Here is an 18,760-nt window from a genome sequence, read left to right on the forward strand (position 1 = left end):
TCAGTTTTCTCATCTATAAAATGGAATCATGGTAGTATCTTCTAACTTGAGGCACTATTGTAAGGATTAAAGGGATGAAAATGACTCGTAAACTATAAAGCCCTTTAAAAATAAGGCTTTATAGACGTATTATTACACTGTGGAATCTTCAGAGGCAGAGCAGAGTACAGGAAAAAGGGTCTAGACAGGCTTTGGAAGCTTACAACCTGGGTTTTAATTCCAATGCCACGGCTAGTAGCTTTGACACCTTGAAAAGAGGAAATGTACTTAGGGACTTCCCTGGTGGTCCAGTGGCTAAGACTTCGTGCTCCCAATGTAGGGGGCCCGGGTTCCACCCCACTTGCCGCAACTAAAAGATCCTGCACGCGACCGGGCAGCCAAATAAATAAATAAATATTAAAAAAAAAAAAGGAGTGTACTTAATCCTGTTTCCTCTTTTTGAGAAATGAGGATAACACCACTTTCTTCACAGAATCAAATGAGAGAATGTAGGCAAAGGAAACTACCACTTGGTAGGTGTTGGATGCCTTCCCCCCCCCCCTCCGCAAACTATTAAATTAGTGTCATCAACAACAAAAGGTGTTCACACTGTGGTATCTTTCAACAGATAAGCACCCTAAAGCAAGGCAGGACAGATAAGGAAAACTGAATCCAAGTGGGAACCAACAGCTAGACCTGGAGATGTCTTCGTTCGGTCTTACCCACTTGAGGTTAGGATATCCATACAATGAAGACATTCAGAGTTGGAGAGGGGACAAGTCGAGTGCCCTTTCGACTCCGCGGACTCGACCGGAGGGAACCTGAAATTCTTAATTAGAGCCGGTTGCCATGGCGACAGTCTCTAGGCAGCGTGGGCTGAGCTCTTCGTAGGGCTAGAGGGTGGGCCGTCGCTGGACCCCGCGCGCGCGCCCGCGACCAACTTTCCCTCCAGACCAGAGAGGGGCAGTGCGCTCCGCCCCCGCCCCCGGGCCGCGCACGTCCGGGCTCGGCGACGCGCACGCCTGCGGGAGCCCTCTCCGACCAACCTAGTGCTGATCGCTCGTGCCGGTGCGGCAGTTAACCGCCCTTGCAGGATCCCGAGGCTCGCGAGCAGCCCCCTCCCCTTCCTGGGCTTCCCCCACCCACTTCCCGGTCGGCTCCGGGGCATGAGCAGCGATGGCCGGCTGCAGCCCCGAGGAGAAAACTTACCGGCGCTTCCTGGAGCTATTCTTGGGCGAGTTTCGCGGACCGTGCGGCGGCGGCGAGCCCGAGCCGGAACCCGAACCCGAGTCGGAGCCCGAGCCCGAACTGGTAGCGGCTGAGGCGCCCGAGGCTTCGGTTGAGGAACCCGGGGAGGAGGCGGCCACTGTAGCCGCGACGGAGGAGGGGGAGCAAGAGCAGGAGCAAGACCCCGAGCCCGAGGAGGAAGAGGCGGCGGCAGCCCGGGGGCAGTCGGCCGTGCCACTGCCGCCGCAGCCCCAGCTGCCGCCGCTGCCCCCGCTCCCGCGGCCGCTGTCGGAGCGCATCACCCGCGAGGAGGTGGAGGGCGAGAGCCTGGACCTGTGCCTGCAGCAGCTCTACAAATAGTTAAGTAGCGGGGCTTGGTTGGGGGTGGGCCCGCTGTCCCCGCCGCGCCGGCCTCAACGCGACTCCCTCGGCCCCTCAAACTGCTCTTTCCGCTCTTCATGCCCCCCCCCCCCCCCCGCAACGCTGGCGCCTGGCGCGGTTGAAAGCGCCCCCGCTGCTCGGACTTGGGCTGTTGTCTGCGAGCTGCCCACGCCAGCCGCGGCCCCCGCGCCTCCTGCCCGGCCCGGGAGCCGCCCCCCGCGCCCTTCCGCCGGGCCCCGTCCCCTGCTTCCCGCTTCTCCCCTGCCGCCCACTTCTTGCTCCACTTCACACACCCTTTCCCCTTCGTGCCTTGGAAGGTCCTTCCTTCCAGTCTTGAGAGCTCCCTCTTCCCAGCTCTCTTCTTCCTCCTGGAGGTTTCTTCCCACCCGGGTCTGTCTTTTCCCATCCTGAGTCCCGTGTTGTTTGGCGGCGGAGAGAACGCGACTCCTTTCTAGGCAGAGCTGCTAGGTGCCTCCTGCGTAACCGCAACAAAGATGATAATCCCAGCCCCAGATCCACAGGAGGAGAGACTGGAGTAGATTTTCTGTCGGGCTCTCGATGTTGAAAGTGTAGATGGCTTAATACATGGAAGCCTAGTATCTTCGTCTAACGACATTTGATAACTCACAGTTGAGGGAGGTGGGAAGGAATTGGGAGGGACGAGTGAGCAAAATTTTGCATGCGAGCCTTCAGGTGAAAGACAGTTGTAATTCGTTAAAGTGGAAAAGTCTGGCTGGTTTGATAAAATTGCAATTAGGTGCAGTATTTTCAGTGCATTAAGTAGATGGGGTAGGGAGAGAAAGCAGGTGGCTCAGCTACACAGATGAAAGTCTAAAATAGAAAGGTCAAGGCTTTTCCTTTCATCCCAGTTTTTATGGGCTTGAAATAGAAAGTTTACAATTGCTTTTCTTTCTAAATGGAATTGTTCTGAAATGATGACAAAGGAGAATACGAACAAGTTTCCGAGAACACTGGTAAACCTGGGGAGTCTTTCCCTATTCTGCTGATGGTTGTAATGAAAGGTGTTACTCTGTACCCCTCAGAAAGTTTACTACTGCAAGATTCATTGCAGTTAAATTCACTTCTTGGATCTTCTCAAAAACTTAGATTAAGAGAAGGACCTGGAAAGTAAATGTTTTGTCTTTATCCAACCTAACAGACACCTGATCAAATCACTCTTCCTGTTAAAACAGAGGCTTGTCGGGAGGGAAAAAGTATTTAAATGTCTGCTGTAGCAGTGGACTGTGTTGATGTCCCACACTTTATACTCTATTTAAAATTTAATTTTAAAATACTATCTGGTTACCAAAGTAATAATGCTTTTGGGGAAATGTAAAAGATAAAATGGCATGTAATACCACTACCCAGATATAAACAGTATTAACATCTTAGAGTATTTCTTCCTAGTGTTTGTAAAGTATCATAGAAAAGGGCGTATGAAATGTCATTTTTAATACTATATAAAGACACTTAAGACTTCCTGCTTAAAATAAAATGGAAATGTTTACCAAAGTGGAAGGATATATCTCAGCATCAGACTAATTCTATTTTGACAGTTCTTACCTTTACAAATGCAGTTGCAGAATTAAAGAAACACACATTTAAATATTAGAGAAGGTCCATTTTTAAAAAAAGTCATTACTTTAGAACAACTTTGAACATGTGGCATTCAAAGTTTTTTAAAAAATGAAATCTATATAAAGATGATGGTAAGTAGATGTGTGTTTTTCCACATGGAAAGGAAGCAAGATTTTCAATACATGTATAAACTAGAAAAGTATTTAAATTATAAAATGGCCATCTAATTGAGAGCAGAAGTTTAGATTTGAAGTAAAACTAGCAAAATTAAAGTTGGAAAACATTATTTCACCTTAAATCAGAGATTTCATCATGTATACTGTTTTGTGCAGAAGCTATTAACCTATTTTTATTCAGATATAAAATGGCTGGCTTGTTTATGTAAAGTATCTTCAAGGTCCTTAACAGATTAAAAACAAACAAACAAACCCCAAAGTCTCACAGTTTAAAAACACATACTTTTAATGCTTTTATTTTTTATTTTATTATTTATAAAGGAAAATCGTATCACTTAGCCACAAGAATCGAGACTGGAACATTGGAGAGATAGATCATTTTCCTGTTCGCTTTATTTTACAGATGAGAGAACTGAGGATCCAGATTCAGAAATGACAAATTATGTACAAATGATTCCAACATTTCCATAATCTCTGAACCTCAGAGCTCTCCAACATATTTGAAATGTTGGGTTGTCAAATTTCCTAGGAAATACTTTGAAATAATTCTGATTAGGGATATGTTGGAATTGCTAATTTGGAGAAGGTGAAGATTTTTTCTTCCCAAAATATTTTCTCAAATACCCAATCTGTTTATTTTGGGAATTCTTAATATTCTTTAAAAGCTCTGTCATGCTTGTCAAATAGTGCTAAAATTCTTAAATGAAGTTACCTGAAATATATATTCACCAATTTCACAGTTGGGACTAATGTAAGAAGAAAATAACACTGCGCATAATAAGTTTCATAAGTCTGTAGCGTGTTTTTTTTGGTTAGTATTTTAGAAATATACAGTATGAAACTGCTAAACAGACTGAGGTTTGCTGAAGAAAAAAAGGGTGCTTACCTTCTCAATACTGTATGTATACACTGGCTGAAATTTTACTTTTAAAAATATAGTGAATGTTTTTCTCACTATTTTGCTTCTCTCAGAGTTTTTAGAATAAGAACAGCAGATATATTTATCATTCTTCATTTTGGTAAACACAAAGTTTAGGATTAGCTTGAGATAAGCAGTTACTTAGATAAGTAAAGGATCAAGGTTTAAATGGACAAAATATGGTTATAATTAGCAACTTAAAAGTTTTTCAGTGTTTGGGATAGAATTTTGCCGTTAGGCTTCAAAATAGGAAATATGTACTTATTCTCTGCTAGATATAAACATGTAACATTTTGAAAGAAAAATAATTCAAAATGGTAAAAATCCCCTTGGATGAGAAAGATGTCTGTTGTGGACTATAAATACTTTTTAAAAAAAAATTTATTTATTTTTGGCTGCGTTGGGTCTTCGTTGCTGTGCCTGGGCTTTCTCTAGTTGCTGTGAGCGGGGGCTACTCTTCGTTGTGATGCGCGGGCTTCTCATGTGGTGGCTTCTCTTGTTGTAGAGCACGGGCTCTAGGCGCACGGGCTCTAGGTGCGCAGGCTTCAGTAGTTGTGGCCCGCGGGCTCTAGAGCGCAGGCTCAGTAATTGTGGCACACAGCCTTCGTTGCTCTGTGGCATATGGGATCTCCCCAGACCAGGGCTCGAACCTGTGTCCCCTGCATTGGCAGGCAGATTCTTAACCACTGTGACACCAGGGAGCCCCCCCTAAATACTTTTTTTAAAGGACCGTTTAAACAATTTTGTTTCAACTAATTAAACCTTAAAAATCAATAATAAATTCATGCAATACTTTAGAACTGTATCACTGAATTAGTCTATTACTTGTCAATAAAATATTCCAATGATTTGGAACCTTTAGTTGTTAGTATAAAAATTATCTCCTTTACTCCTTTAAACTAAAATGCCCCCCAAGAGATTAAAATAAATACTTTCTAATGATATAATATTAGGATTTCTGAGGTTAATGAATCTCTTTGAAAAGGTGGAGGTGAGATATTTTATAGCTTTGAAATAATTTGCCAATAAAATTTACAGCTGATCTTGTAGCAGATATGAATAACTTTGGCTAGGCTACATGGGTCAATACTGTATTCTGTTTGTCTATATTTTACTGGGGATAAATCTATTTGTTTTAACCCAGAAGAAACAAATACTCTGAAGTCTTTATTAGAGCTATATGTCATTACGTTTTTAGAGCAGTTTTTTCCTCAGTTATTCATTTAGTCTGGGTTGGACTTCTCAAGGGGGAAGACAGATGTCCCAGCAGCCTGACAAAGTTGAGTACTTACAGAAGGTTTACAGTAGTAATGAAGGTGGGCACTTTAAAAATGGCTTGGAAAAGAAAATAATTGTTTATAGATACTAATAATTCAGTTATATTGAGTTATGTGACTCATTAATGACTTTGAGATAGGTTAGAAAACCATTAAGCTTTGTCTATGTATATATATGGAAAAATACATGGATGCAAGTTATACTACTCATTTAGAGTACCTTTTTTTCTTATTAAAAAGTAGTAAGAAGTAGCAAAAAGAAGAAAATAAATACCAACCATTCAATATAAGCCATACTTTTCAGGTTTTTCTTCTACCTCTCAGGCTGCCACTTCTCTGTGAGCTTTTAATACTCTGCCTAACCCTTTTATATTGGTATTTGGTCCTTGGTCTTTTCTTTCTTTCTTTTTTTTTTAAAAAAATATTTATGTATTTGGTTGCACTGGCTCTTAGTTGCAGCAGGCGGGCTCCTTAGTTGTGGCACTTGGGCTTCTTAGTTGCAGCTTGCCAGCTCCTTACTTGTGGCAAGTGGGCTCCTTAGTTGCGGCATGCAGGCACCTTAGTTGTGGCATGTGAACTCTTGGTTGCGGCATGCATGTGGGGTCTAGTTCCCTGACCAAGGATGGAACCTGGGCCCCCTGCATTGGGAGTGCAGAGTCTTATCTACTGCGCCACCAGGGAAGTCCTGGTCCTTGGCCTTTTCAAGTGCAGTTGACTTATTTGTCTATAGTCAACATCAATCTCTCCCATGATTTTGGTTATTGTAGTTATGCTAATGGCTCCAGACTGTCTCTGTCCCTGCTTTGACTGCTAATTGAATGGCTCTATCTAGATGTCTAAGTATCTTCTCAAACTGTCCAAAACTGAATTTAATCCTCCAACTCCCTCTCTCTCTCCTGCAGAAGACAAAACTAAAACCTAATTCTCTTTTTGGTGGGTTCATCCCTGATTTCTCCTTCTCTCACCCTCACATTCAGTCAAATTTTGCCTTATAACTATCTCATAAATATGTCCTTCACCATCCCCACTGTTATTGTCATCTCTTCCCAGTCTTACTCTTCTCCAATATATTCTCCCCAGTGTAGCCAAAGTGATTCCTCTAGAGTCTAGATTATGTAGATTGACTAATTATCACCCACTGCTTAAACATTTTTACTCTTTCCCTGGAGTTAGCCAAACTGTGAGGTCAAAGGCACAGTCCTCCAGAAAGCCAGGTCTGCCTGAGGCAGAAGTTTGCAAGGAGTTAGGGTCTAAATACAAAGTTAGAGGGAAGAGTCCACACAAGACCATCCTCACTTCTGACACTGACTGTAAGTTTGGGGTTTCTCAAATACACCTCCAGATTTGATAATTCACTAGAAAGAACTTGCTGAAAGCTATTATATTAATGGATTATGGTTCATTATAAGGAAAAGATACAAATTAGAACCAGCCAAAGGAAGGGATGCATGAGGTGCTATCTAGAAGGGTTTCAAATGTGAAGCTTCCATTGTCCTCAGCAATGTGTTTCTCTCTCATGGAGTATTGCCAACCCAAGAAGCTCACCTGAGCTGCAGTGTCCAGAGTTTTTATTGGGACTTACTGATTGATTGGTCACATGGTTGAACTTAGTTTCCAGTCTCCCCTCAGGCTGATACCATGTGATCCAAGGGGCCCACCTGAATAACAAAGACAATCCTATTACTTTAGAAATAGGGATTTAGAGGTTACTCCCAGGAGCTGAGGACAAAGGCCAGACCTCTCTTTAGGCAAAGCCAATTATTTACTGTACACCTTCATCACCTATTTCTCCATTGCCCTCCAGATAAAATCCAAGCAAAGCTTTGTAATCTTATCAGCTTCATCCCTGAATCACTATCCACCCAGTCCATCCCACCTCTAGAAGCTACACTTCAGCTGTTTTAGACTATTAATATATTAGTTTGAATGTGTTGTGTTTGCTCTTACCTCTGCACCTTTGGACATAACATACTATTCCTTCTTCTTGATCTACCATGCTATCCCACCCTCACCTCACCCAGTCCAATCTCTTACCCATTCTTTAGGTCTCCATCTAACATCACTTCCTTTGTTCACCAACCTCACACTCAAAATGAGTTAGGTGTCTTTTCCACATCCTCTTACAGAATACCCAGTGCTTATTCCTTTTGTAGCACTTGTTTATTATTTTTTTGTCCACGAATATCTTTTACTTGACTAATGGTCTTCAAAATAATGTGTACCCAAAATAATCCATTTCAGTGAAGGAATAAAATATTAAAATCTTTTTGCTTGTATACAAAATATGAACTTAAGGGAATTCCCTGGCTGACCAGTGGTTAGGACTCAGTACTTTCACTGCCGTGGCCTGGGTTGAGTCCCTGGTGGGGGAGCTAAGATATCCTGCGAGACACACGGTGTGGCCAAAAAAAATAATGAAGTTAGGTGCTAGTAATACTTGATATATTGATTGAGGTTGGCAGCTTGTTCTGTATGACAACTGACTTCATGTCAGACATGGTAAATGAGGTATCCTGATGAAGTGCAAGTTTCTTAGCTTAGAAGAGTTGACAGTGGCACCCTTACTCCAATTTTCAGAACATTATGAATTATTTCAGTTTACCTGCTCTGATTAAATTGATTCATTGATTATATTTACTGGTTTTAACAAAATTAGCCCTTACAAAATAGACAATTGACTTTAAAGATTCCTGCAAAGTGCTCGCTTTGACAGCACATACACTGAAATTGGAAGGATACAGAAGATTAGCATGGCCCTGCACAAAGATGACACACAAATTCGTGAAGTGTTCCTGAGGAGACTGTTGCTCGCCACGGCTGACGAAAAGCCCAAGGAAGGAGTCAAGACTGACAACAACGATCATAATAATTTGATGAGGCAGGATGGTTCTGTGGTGCAGTTTAAGATTAAGAGGCATACACCACTTAGTAAACTAATGAGAGCCTATTGTGAACAACAGGGTTTGTCAATGAGGCAGATCAGATTCCGATTTGATGGGCAGCCAATCAGTGAAACAGACACACCTGCACAGTTGAAAATGGAGGATGAAGATACAATAGATGTGTTCCAGCAGCAGACAGGAGGTGTCTACTAAAAAGGGAACCTGCTACTTTACTCCAGAATTGTTCCTCCAGACCAAGAAGACATTCTCAATTAGAAAACTGCAATTTGGTTCCATCACATCCTGACTCCTGCTACATAGTTTCTCTATTCTTTCATTTTCCCCTTCTCCATTCCTTTATTGTACATAAAGTAAACGGTGTACAAGCATATTGCATTTTTTAAAGTAAATGGCCAATGATATGTTTTGATCGACATCAGATGGAGATGGAATGGGGAAAAATACTGGTTCTGTGAAGATACCCCCTTTTCTCCATTAGTGGCATGCTCATCAGCTCTTATCTTTATATTCCAGTAAGTTATTTTGCTCTCACTGTTTAACAAAAAAAGAACAACATCAAAATTCTTGCATACCTTGTTCGATTGGAGAATTTTAATGTTTTTCATTTATCATTGTAAAACAAAGGACAGTTTTACAACTTCTTTGTATATAGCTGTTACATGTTACAATCTGTCTTTAAGTAGGGATAAATTACTCTAAAAGAAATGACTCCTAGGTGGTTTTCCCTTCAAGTCAAGTTTAAATAAACTTCTTGTTTAAAATGAAAAAAAAAGATTCCTGCAAAGAAATCATGGGTTGAATATAATATTTGTAATGCAAATGTAAAAAGGAACAAAACTTAAGAGCCTATATTTCTCCCATCTTTACTTATATTAGATTTTTTTAAAGGTGATTATATTTGATGAGAAATCCACAAAAATGGAACTATTAAGTAGATTATGTGGAATACAGCTTACTCAAAGAAATACTAGTATATTGCTGGTGAGAGTGGTGTGTATGCATGGGTGTGTGTGTATGGAATTTGTATTTGTATATATACACACATGAGAAATGTGTACCTACATTTGGGGTGGGGGTATTCATGATGCTCCAAATTTTTTTTTTATTCTTTTTTTTTTTAACATCTTTATTGGAGTCTAATTGCTTTACATTGTTGTATTAGTTTCTGCTGTATAACAAAGTGAATCAGCTATACATATACATATATCCCCATATCTCCTCCCTCTTGCGTCTCCCTCCCACCCTCCCTATCCCACCCCTCTCGTTGGTCACAAAGCACCGAGCTGATCTCCCTGTGCTATGCGGCTGCTTCCCACTAGCTATCTGTTTTACATTTGGTAGTGTATATATGTCAGTGCCACTCTCTCACTTCGTCCCAGCTTACCCTTCCCCCTCCCTGTGTCCTCAGATCCATTCTCTACGTCTGTGTCTTTATTCCTGTCCTGCCCCTAGGTTCTTTAGAACCATTTTTTTTTTTTTAGATTCCATATATATGTGTTAGCGTACGGTATTTGTTTTCTCTTTCTGACTTACTTTACTCTGTATGACAGACTCTAGGTCCATCCACCTCGCTACAAATAATTCAATTTCGTTTCTTTTTATGGTTGAGTAATATTCCATTGTATATATGTGCCACATCTTCTTTATCCATTCATCTGTCAGTGACACTTAGGTTGTTTTCATGTCCTGGCTATCGTAAACAGAGCTGCAATGAACATTGTGGTACATGACCTTTTTTTTTTTTTTTTTTTTTTTTGCGGTACACGGACCTCTCACTGTTGTGGCCTCTCCCGTTGCGGAGCACAGGCTCCGGACGTGCAGGCTCAGTGGCCATGGCTCACGGACTCAGCCGCTCCGCGGCATATGGGATCTTCCTGGACTGGGGCACAAACCCGTGTCCCCTGCATCGGCAGGCAGACTCTGAACCACAGCGCCACCAGGGAAGCCCCATGACTCCTCTTGAGTTATCATTTTCTCAGGGTATATGCCCAGTAGTGGGATTGCTGGGTCGTATGGTAGTTCTATTTGTAGTTTTTTAAGGAACCTCCATACTGTTCTCGATAGTGGCTGTATCAATTTACATTCCCACCAATAGTGCAAGAGGGTTCCCTTTTCTCCACACCCTCTCCAGCATTTATTGTTTCTAGATTTTTTGATGATGGACATTCTGACTGGTATGAGGTGTTACCTCACTGTAGTTTTGATTTGCTTTTCTCTAATGATTAGTGATGTTGAGCATCCTTTCATGTGTCCGTTAGCAATCTGTATGTCTTCTTTGGAGAAGTGTCTATTTAGGTCTTCTGCCCATTTTTGGATTGGGTTGTTTGTTTTTTTGATATTGAGCTGCATGAGCTGCTTGTAAATTTTAGAGATTAATCCTTTGTCATTTGCTTCATTTGCAAATATTTTCTCTCATTCTGAGGGTTGTCTTTTTGTCTTGTTTATGGTTCCTCCAAATTTTTTTGATAGAGTGCTTGAGCAAGTGTTTGGAGACAGTTGCATTAGATTATAAGCTACATGTTTGCCATCACATCCCTAGGTCAGTAATGACAGGGACATATACAACACACAATAAATATTTGCTGATCCAATGAATGAGCCAAGAGATTAAAAATAAGATATTATTCTTACTACTTTAAACTGCTTTTTAAAAAACTTAGTAAATTTTGCGATTCTCATATTTTTAAAACTTTTTATTATAGGAGATTTAAAGTATATAAAAAATAGTGTCCTTACCACCCAACCTCAGCAATGATCAATTTGTGGCCAATCTTTTTTCATCTATATCTTCACACATCTCACCCTACCTCCCATTATTTATATTCTGTGTAATTTTTAAATGAATACACAGTATTTTGATCACAATTCTGTTAAACATTTTAGGTGTTACCAATTTTTGGTTGCTCTAAGAATATTTTGATGGTCATCCTTTGAGCACACCTTTGGTTTTCTTAGAGTGTATTTATATATAGTATATAGTGTTGGGATTACATTAAATACATTCACATATTTAAGGCTTTTGGTACATTTTTTTTTTTTTTTTTTTTTTTTTAGCGGTATGCGGGCCTCTCACTGCTGTGGCCCCTCCCGTTGCGGAGCACATGCTCCAGACGCACAGGCCCAGCGGCCATGGCTCACGGGCCCAGCCGCTCCGCGGCACGCGGGATCCTCCCGGACCGGGGCATGAACCCGTATCCTCTGCACTGGCAGGCGGACTCTCAACCACTGCGCCACCAGGGAAACCCGGTACATAGTTTTTAAGTGTCTTCTAACAAGGTTTTACTAGTTTACTCTCTAAGCAGCTATATATAAGAAAAAGATTATTGGTGTTATGAAATGATTTAAACATTTAGAGAATAACAGAAAATAATAAAAATATCCATATACCCACCATTCAGTTTCAACAAATTGTTTAAGATTATTTTAAGGAAATAAAACATTTCATAAGGAACTGAAGACTTTGTTGTCACTGTCTTCTATGAACTCATTCCCTTTTCTTTCTTTCCAGAGGTAATCTGGGAGTTTGGGGAATGTATCTTTCTGCTCTATATTTTTATATTTTTACTACACACATATTTGTATGGTCAGTATATGGTGGGCTTTTCTTGTTTTTGTTTTCATAAGTAGCTATCTTGAGACTGACCTTTTTAAAAACGATTTATTCATATTGATACACATAGATATAGTTTTTTCATTTTAGCTACTATATAGCATTCTATATGAGTGTATTTTATTTATCCAGTTTCCTATTGATGGACAGTTGAGTTGTTTCTAATTTTTGCATGTTATGCACTATAATGGTTAAAAATAGCTGCTCTAGTGGGTAAATCCTGAAATCTCAAAAGCTTAACATAATGTTAGTTTATTTCTTGCTCATAGAGTACCTTCAGTGCTGTGTTCTATGGAGTGATTAAGGGACTCAGGCTAATAGAGAGTCTGTCGTCTTCAATTTGTGGTTTCCAAGGTTGCTCTAGGCATCAAAATATATCCAGCAAACATAAGAGTGGAGAATGGTATTGGAGGTTTTTAGGGGCCAGTCCTTGGAAGTGGCATATATAATTTTGTTCACTTTCCATTGACTAGAATTCCAGTCACGTGACACCACCTGGGGCCCACAGTTCCCAGCAAACAAGACTGGGAAATGTAGTCACTGGCTTGGCAGTTAAGAAACAACTTCATACTACGTAAAAAAAAACCACATAACTTTGGTGGACAGCTGGTATTCTCTGCTCTACAAATAATTCTACAGTTTGGACATGTCTCCTTGTGCATGTGTTCATAGATTTCTTGAGTATATACCTAGAAATGGAATTGTCAGATTGAAGTTACATACACTTTTGCTTTGTTAGATATTGACAGATAACTTTGTCCAACAGCACTGGATGAGAGGTCTGGTTTCTCCATGTTCTCACTAATATTTGAATTGCGGTACTGCTTGTGTTGTATTTCTACACAGCTGTGTGCCATTAATGCCACTGAACTCTGTTGGAAAGAGGAGAATACTTATAGGTGACTGTGGTCTTGGTTTAGGGCATTTTGGAGGAGGACATTTGCCTAAAAGTCTAGACCAGTGCTGTCCAATAGAAACATAATTGAGCCACATATATAACTTAAAATTTTCTATTAACCACATTTTAAAAATGGAAAGTGAATTTAGTTTAATAATTTATTTTATTTAACCCAGTGTATCTAAATATGTTAGCATTTAAACATGTGATCAGTATTAAAATATTATTGAGATATTTTTCATTTTTTATAGCAGTTTTCAAAATCCTGTTTGTATCTTACACGTAAAGCAGATCTCAATTGGAATATCCCATTTAAAATATTCAGTAGCCACTTGCGGCTAGTGGCTACCATATTGAATGGCTCAGGTTTAGATTTAATTACAAAAACTTTAATTCTGTAACACATATCTGACATTTAATTTCAAAGTCATATTCATTTATTTATTTAATATTTATTTATTTATTTGGTTGCCCCGGGTCTTAGTTGTGGCAGGCAGCCTCCTTAGTTGCAGCTCCAGGGCTCCTTAGTTGCAGCTCACTGGCTACTTAGTTGAGGTATGCAAATGTTAGTTGTGGCATGCATGTGAGATCTAGTTCCCTGACCAAGGATTGAACCCAGGCCTCCTGTATTGGGGGCGTGGAGTCTTACTCACTGTGCCACCAGGAAAGTCCCTCAAACTCATATTTAAATGGATGCTCACTCCACCCAATTCATATTTATCTAGCCTTTAGAGAAATAGCAAGCTGAATTTGTTTTTCCTAGATTTCTTTCTGTGACTAGAGAACTACACACACACACACACACACACACACACACACACACACACACACGAGCTTTTATTTATTTATTTTGGCCATGCTGTATGGCATGCAGAATCTTAGTTCCATGACCAGGGATCGAACCCATGCCTCCTGCAGTGGAAATGCAGAGTCCTAATAACCACTGGACTGCCAGGGAAGTCCGGAGAATAATATGATTTAGATTTAGATTATCGAATTGTTAATTTCTCCTCACATAGTTTATAGTGTGGTAGTTTTCTATTGCTGTGTAACATGCTACTGAAACTTAGTGGCTTAAAACAACATCCATTTATTATCTTACAGTTTTGTAGGTCAGAAGTCTTTTAATGTTCAGCTGGGTTCTCTGCTTAAGGTCTCGAGTCAAGGCTGAAGTCAAAGTGTTGGCCAGGCTGGACTCTCATCTGGAGACTCAGGGGAAGACTCCACTTCCCAGCCCATTCAGGTTAACAGTCTAGATCTTTGTTATAGATCTGAGGTTCCCATTTCCTTGCTGGCTGTGGGGTGGTGATGAGGTGGGCTGATTATCTGTTGATAGAAACCACCCACTTTCCTTCTCGTATGGCCCTTTCTGTCTTCATACCAGCAGTGGCACATGCTTCCTCATGCTTCAGTCTCTCTGGCTTCCCCTTTCTCAGTCAGAGAAAGCTCTATGCTTGTAAGGGCTCATGTGATTAGATCAGGTCCACCAAGATAATCTCCCTCTCTTAAGATCAACTTGCCATATAGTATAACACAATCACAGGAGTGATATCAAATTAGTATTCACAGATTTTAGTGAGCATCTTTGGGAGAGCATTTTAGTAATTCTTTGGGCTACAGTAGAGAAAGAAGATGGAAGAACATTTTAATTATTTTGTTTAGAGGTCTTTTAATTTCACTTCTAAATGAAAGAAAAATACTTTTCCCGTTTCTTTTTGTCTCTGCTCCCAACAGTGTGGTCCAAGCTTCCATCACCTCTTGGCTGGCTGTAGCAGTACTCCTAACTGCTATTGCTTGTTCCACGTTTCCCTCCCTTCAGTCAGTTTTCCGTATAACAGTTATCTGGGTCTCACCTTGCTCAGCCACTATGCTTTAGTCACAGTGGTCTTGATTTAGTTCCCAGAAGCTGCCATGCTCTGTCCTGCCTCAGGGACTCTGTATTTTTGTTTTGTTTGCCCAGGCACCTTGCCCCCTTCTCTACAACTGTCCAACTCAACCATTAGGTCTTATCTTAAATATCTCTTTCTCATAGAGGTGTTTCTCTACCTATGGTCTAAATTAAGTCTTGGTTTCCATGGTATCCTTTACTTTTTCTCTATATCCACTTATAATTTATACATATACGTATTCATATGTTAGTTATTTGATGTCTCTGTCCCACACTGAGGGCAACAGATAAAGAATGTTTTGTTTACCTTTGTGTATCCAGCACCTAGTACAGGTCCTGGCACATAGTAGGCACTCATTAAATATTTATTGAATAAATGAATGAATCTTCAACTTTTTCTCTGCTCTGTCCAGGTTGTTTCCTTTCTAGATTTTTATAGGCCTATTCTCATTACCTTCTTTCTCTTTGTTATTATTTTCTTCCTTTGCTCTACTCTGAATGGTGGAGGAACGTGGTTTCCTGTTTTATGTTATTGTTGGTATGTATTAACATTTTCAACTAGTGGCAGAAATACGTTTGCAGGTTTTTTTTTGTGTGTGTGTGGTACGCGGGCCTCTCACTGTTGTGGCCTCTCCCGTTGCGGAGCACAGGCTCCGGACGCGCAGGCTCAGTGGCCATGGCTCACGGGCCTAGCCGCTCCGCGGCATGTGGGATCTTCCTGGACCAGGGCACGAACCTGTGTCCCCTGCATCGGCAGGCGGACTCTCAACCACTGCGCCCCCAGGGAAGCCCTGCAGTTTTTATTACTGGTTAACATTCCACAATTTTGTAAATGAAAATTTTTGTGGGCTTAGGAGAGTAGTCTTATGTAAATTCTTTGAGAATATTGTGAACAATGACAATTTTGAAGCATAATAATACTTTGTAGAGAGTAATGAGCTAGTTAAAAGGTTGAGAGTATTCTTAATTCCTTGTGTGTATTTTCACTTAAGATTTTACCTTCTGGTGTATAGCTTGGAGGAAAACCAGTCCATTACTTCCTATCTTAGTTTAAGTCATCAAAGAAAAAGAACCAAAAGACTTTAACACAACACTGTAAATCAACTATACTTCAATAAAAAAAAAAAAAGAACCAAAAGACTAATCTGCTGGGTTAGAAATAGCAAAGATAAGTTTTTTCCTGGTGACTTGATTTCATAATGAATTATAAGATTCCTACAGAAACATTACAGTTTTTGTCTTTTATAGATTTGAAGCATTTGACCTGCTTCTACCACAAGGCACAGCCTCTGATCTTTGATATTTATTCACATTTTTTCTACTTTGTGAATCTAAAAAACTAAAATAAAAACCGCTTTTTAATAAGCTTGTTTCTTGAGAAGTATATTGTGCTACAGCCAGTTTTCACATTTGCATATAAAAATAAGCAACAAAAATGTAATGCTTTTAAGTTGATATATATATATAATTTATAAAATTATCTTTGAGGTGTGTGGTATGTAAAATTCTTTCTTAGGCTAAAACTCTAGAGGGCAAGAATCATGCTCTAAACATGTTCTTCATTGAACCTAACAAGTTATCACATAAATATGAGAGGTGATAGTCATTAAATCAGGCTATCACTGCTTTTGCAATAGGAATGACCTCTGAAGTTTTGGAATTTGATTTCTGGCAACACTGAATATTTATTAGTTCATATAGTCTTGGTTTAGGCAGCTTATAAATAACCTCATATATTACTTAGAAGGAGACTTGTATTATTCACAGTCTACTTATACAATCAGAGGAACATAAATATTTTCAGTTTTTCAAGGTCATATGGAAAGTTAACTGTGCATCTAAAAATAATTTTCAGTTTTTTAAGGCAGATAAATACAACTTTGCATTTAAATACCCTTTACCAGGGTAGTCTCTAATCATAAATATCTTTCTATAAGACTTGGTTAGCAGTGTGAACCAGAGGTTTATACCTCTGCACCTGAAATAATAATTGTAGAGCTAGTAGTAGTAAGCTGCTCCTGTTTCTTTTGTTGCTACTACATTTATTGAGAGCTTGCTCAGGCACTGTTTTATATTTAATACCTCAATTAATCCTTGAAAAAACTGTTTGATGTTAGGTTCTATTATTAGCCCATTTTGCAGATGTGAAGGCCAAGGCACAGAAAGTTTAAAGAACTCAAGTTTCCACCATCAGTGGTGTCACTAGGACATGAACCCAGGCAGACTGATTCCAGGGGTTATAGCTATAAAGTTCATTTTATAATTTTCATGCTATGTTAGAAACATGTTTCTATAGGGAAAAATCACAGTGAAGATGCAGTTCAATTGTTTGAATTTTGAGCACTGCCATTTCTGAGTTTAGGCTCTTATTTCTTCCCTTGATTACTTTGGTAGCCTCCTAACTAATGTGCCTGCCGTTAGTCTCTTTTCCCTCTAATCTAGGCTCCCTGGGTTTTCTGACATAATTGAATTTTCTCTAAAGATATCAAATTATTTCTTGCCTCTCTGCCTTTGTAGATGCTATTTCTTCCTCATGGAACATCACTTTCTTGGCTAACTATAACTAACCTACCTTTTGAGGGAGAGAGGGTGGTTGGATTTTTACTATCTTCAACCATAAAGTGCTATAGTATTAACTATAAATAAAGAACATGCTAAGGTTTTTGCATCAAATATTTTTCTGAACTCTGGCCTCTAATGAAAGACAAGAAAAAACTAAAAATTCATGCTGCTTATTGAAAACACAGTTGAAATCCAGAAATTCTTTATACAATAGACTGACCGAAAGTTCACAACTTGGTATTATATAGCTCATAAGGTGCCTGGAGATTATTTTTTTTCATTTTGTACTTGACTAATCCTGTAATCTATTTCGATTTTTTTTTTTGCGGTACGCGGGCCTCTCACTGTTGTGGCCTCTCCCGTTGCGGAGCACAGGCTCCGGACGCACAGGCTCAGCGCCATGGCTCACGGGCCCAGCCGCTCCGCGGCATGCGGGATCCTCCCGGACCAGGGCACGAACCCGTGTCCCCTGCACCGGTAGGCGGACTCTCAACCACTGCGCCACCAGGGAAGCCCCTGCATAGATGTCTTTTAAGGCATGATTTCCTATAATATAGTTTGTGACTCATAGTTTTATTGTAAGAAATAGTGTGGTTTAGATACCATTTAACAATATATGCTTCTCCTTATCTTTAACAACACATTGTATTTTAGATTTACTTGTCTGTGAATGTTTTTATCTGTGACTTAAAAATATGAAATTGTTGATAGAATGTCAACTATCTTGACTTATGTATTGTTTAAATTTTTTTTTTTTTTGTATTGTTTAAATTGTTAAGGGCTAGGATAAGCTGTAGCAAGCAACTCCAATATAGATCTTCATCGTCCAGGTAGTTCTTTTATTTCTAAAATATAAATTGTTGGCCTTCCCTGGTGGTGTAGTGGTTAAGAATCCAATCCGCCTGCCAGTGCAGGTGACACGGGTTCAATCCCTAGTCTGGGAAGATCCCACGTGCTGTGGAGCAGCTAAGCCCACACACCACAACTACTGAGCCTGCACTCTAGAGCCTGCGAGCCACAACTACTGAAGCCCGTGCGCCTAGAGCCCCTGCTCTGCAACAAGGGAAGCCACCACAATGAGAAGCCTGAGCACCTCAACGAAGAGTAGCTCCTGCTCGTCACAACTAGAGAAAGCCCATGCGCAGCAACGAAGACCCAACACAGCCAAAAATAAATTTTTTTAAAAAATTAAAATATAAATTGTTTTATAAACTTAAGCTGTTCTTATAATAGTAATAAAGATAAGAAGTGCTTAAAAAGTGCTTATAATGTAGAGAACTGGTCCAGATACTATGTATATATTAATTCATTTAATTCTCACAGCAACCAAATGAAGTAGGCAGTGTTATCAACCACACTTTG

The 18,760-nt window shown here is 40.1% G+C and overlaps 2 protein-coding genes and 1 non-coding gene across 3 annotated transcripts in view; all 3 read left to right on the top strand.

Annotated features, from left to right (window-relative positions):
• Positions 1-1,125: 1,125 nt before the first annotated feature.
• PPM1E (protein phosphatase, Mg2+/Mn2+ dependent 1E) overlaps positions 1,126-18,760 on the top strand; it is a 181,786-nt gene continuing 164,151 nt past the window's right edge. Inside the window, exon 1 of the mRNA XM_032617579.1 lies at positions 1,126-1,565. Coding sequence (XP_032473470.1) covers positions 1,156-1,565 — 410 coding nt within the window. The 5' untranslated portion in view covers positions 1,126-1,155. The remainder of the gene's footprint in view (positions 1,566-18,760) is intronic.
• LOC116746555 lies at positions 8,235-8,338 on the top strand. Its single transcript, XR_004347805.1, has one exon. It is a non-coding gene; the product is annotated as a U6 spliceosomal RNA (small nuclear RNA).
• On the top strand, positions 8,288-8,656 carry LOC116745387 (small ubiquitin-related modifier 2-like). Its single transcript, XM_032616094.1, has one exon. The coding sequence runs from the start codon at positions 8,288-8,290 to the stop codon at positions 8,630-8,632; it is 345 nt and encodes a 114-aa protein (XP_032471985.1). The 3' UTR covers positions 8,633-8,656.

The sequence above is a fragment of the Phocoena sinus genome, chromosome 20 (assembly GCF_008692025.1).
Source record: "Phocoena sinus isolate mPhoSin1 chromosome 20, mPhoSin1.pri, whole genome shotgun sequence".
NCBI classification, from domain to species: Eukaryota; Metazoa; Chordata; class Mammalia; order Artiodactyla; family Phocoenidae; genus Phocoena; species Phocoena sinus.

What these genes read in the sequence shown, in the direction of transcription:
- LOC116745387 (XM_032616094.1), top strand. Translation starts at nt 8,288, where the DNA reads ATGGCCCTGCACAAAGATGACACACAAATTCGTGAAGTGTTCCTGAGG.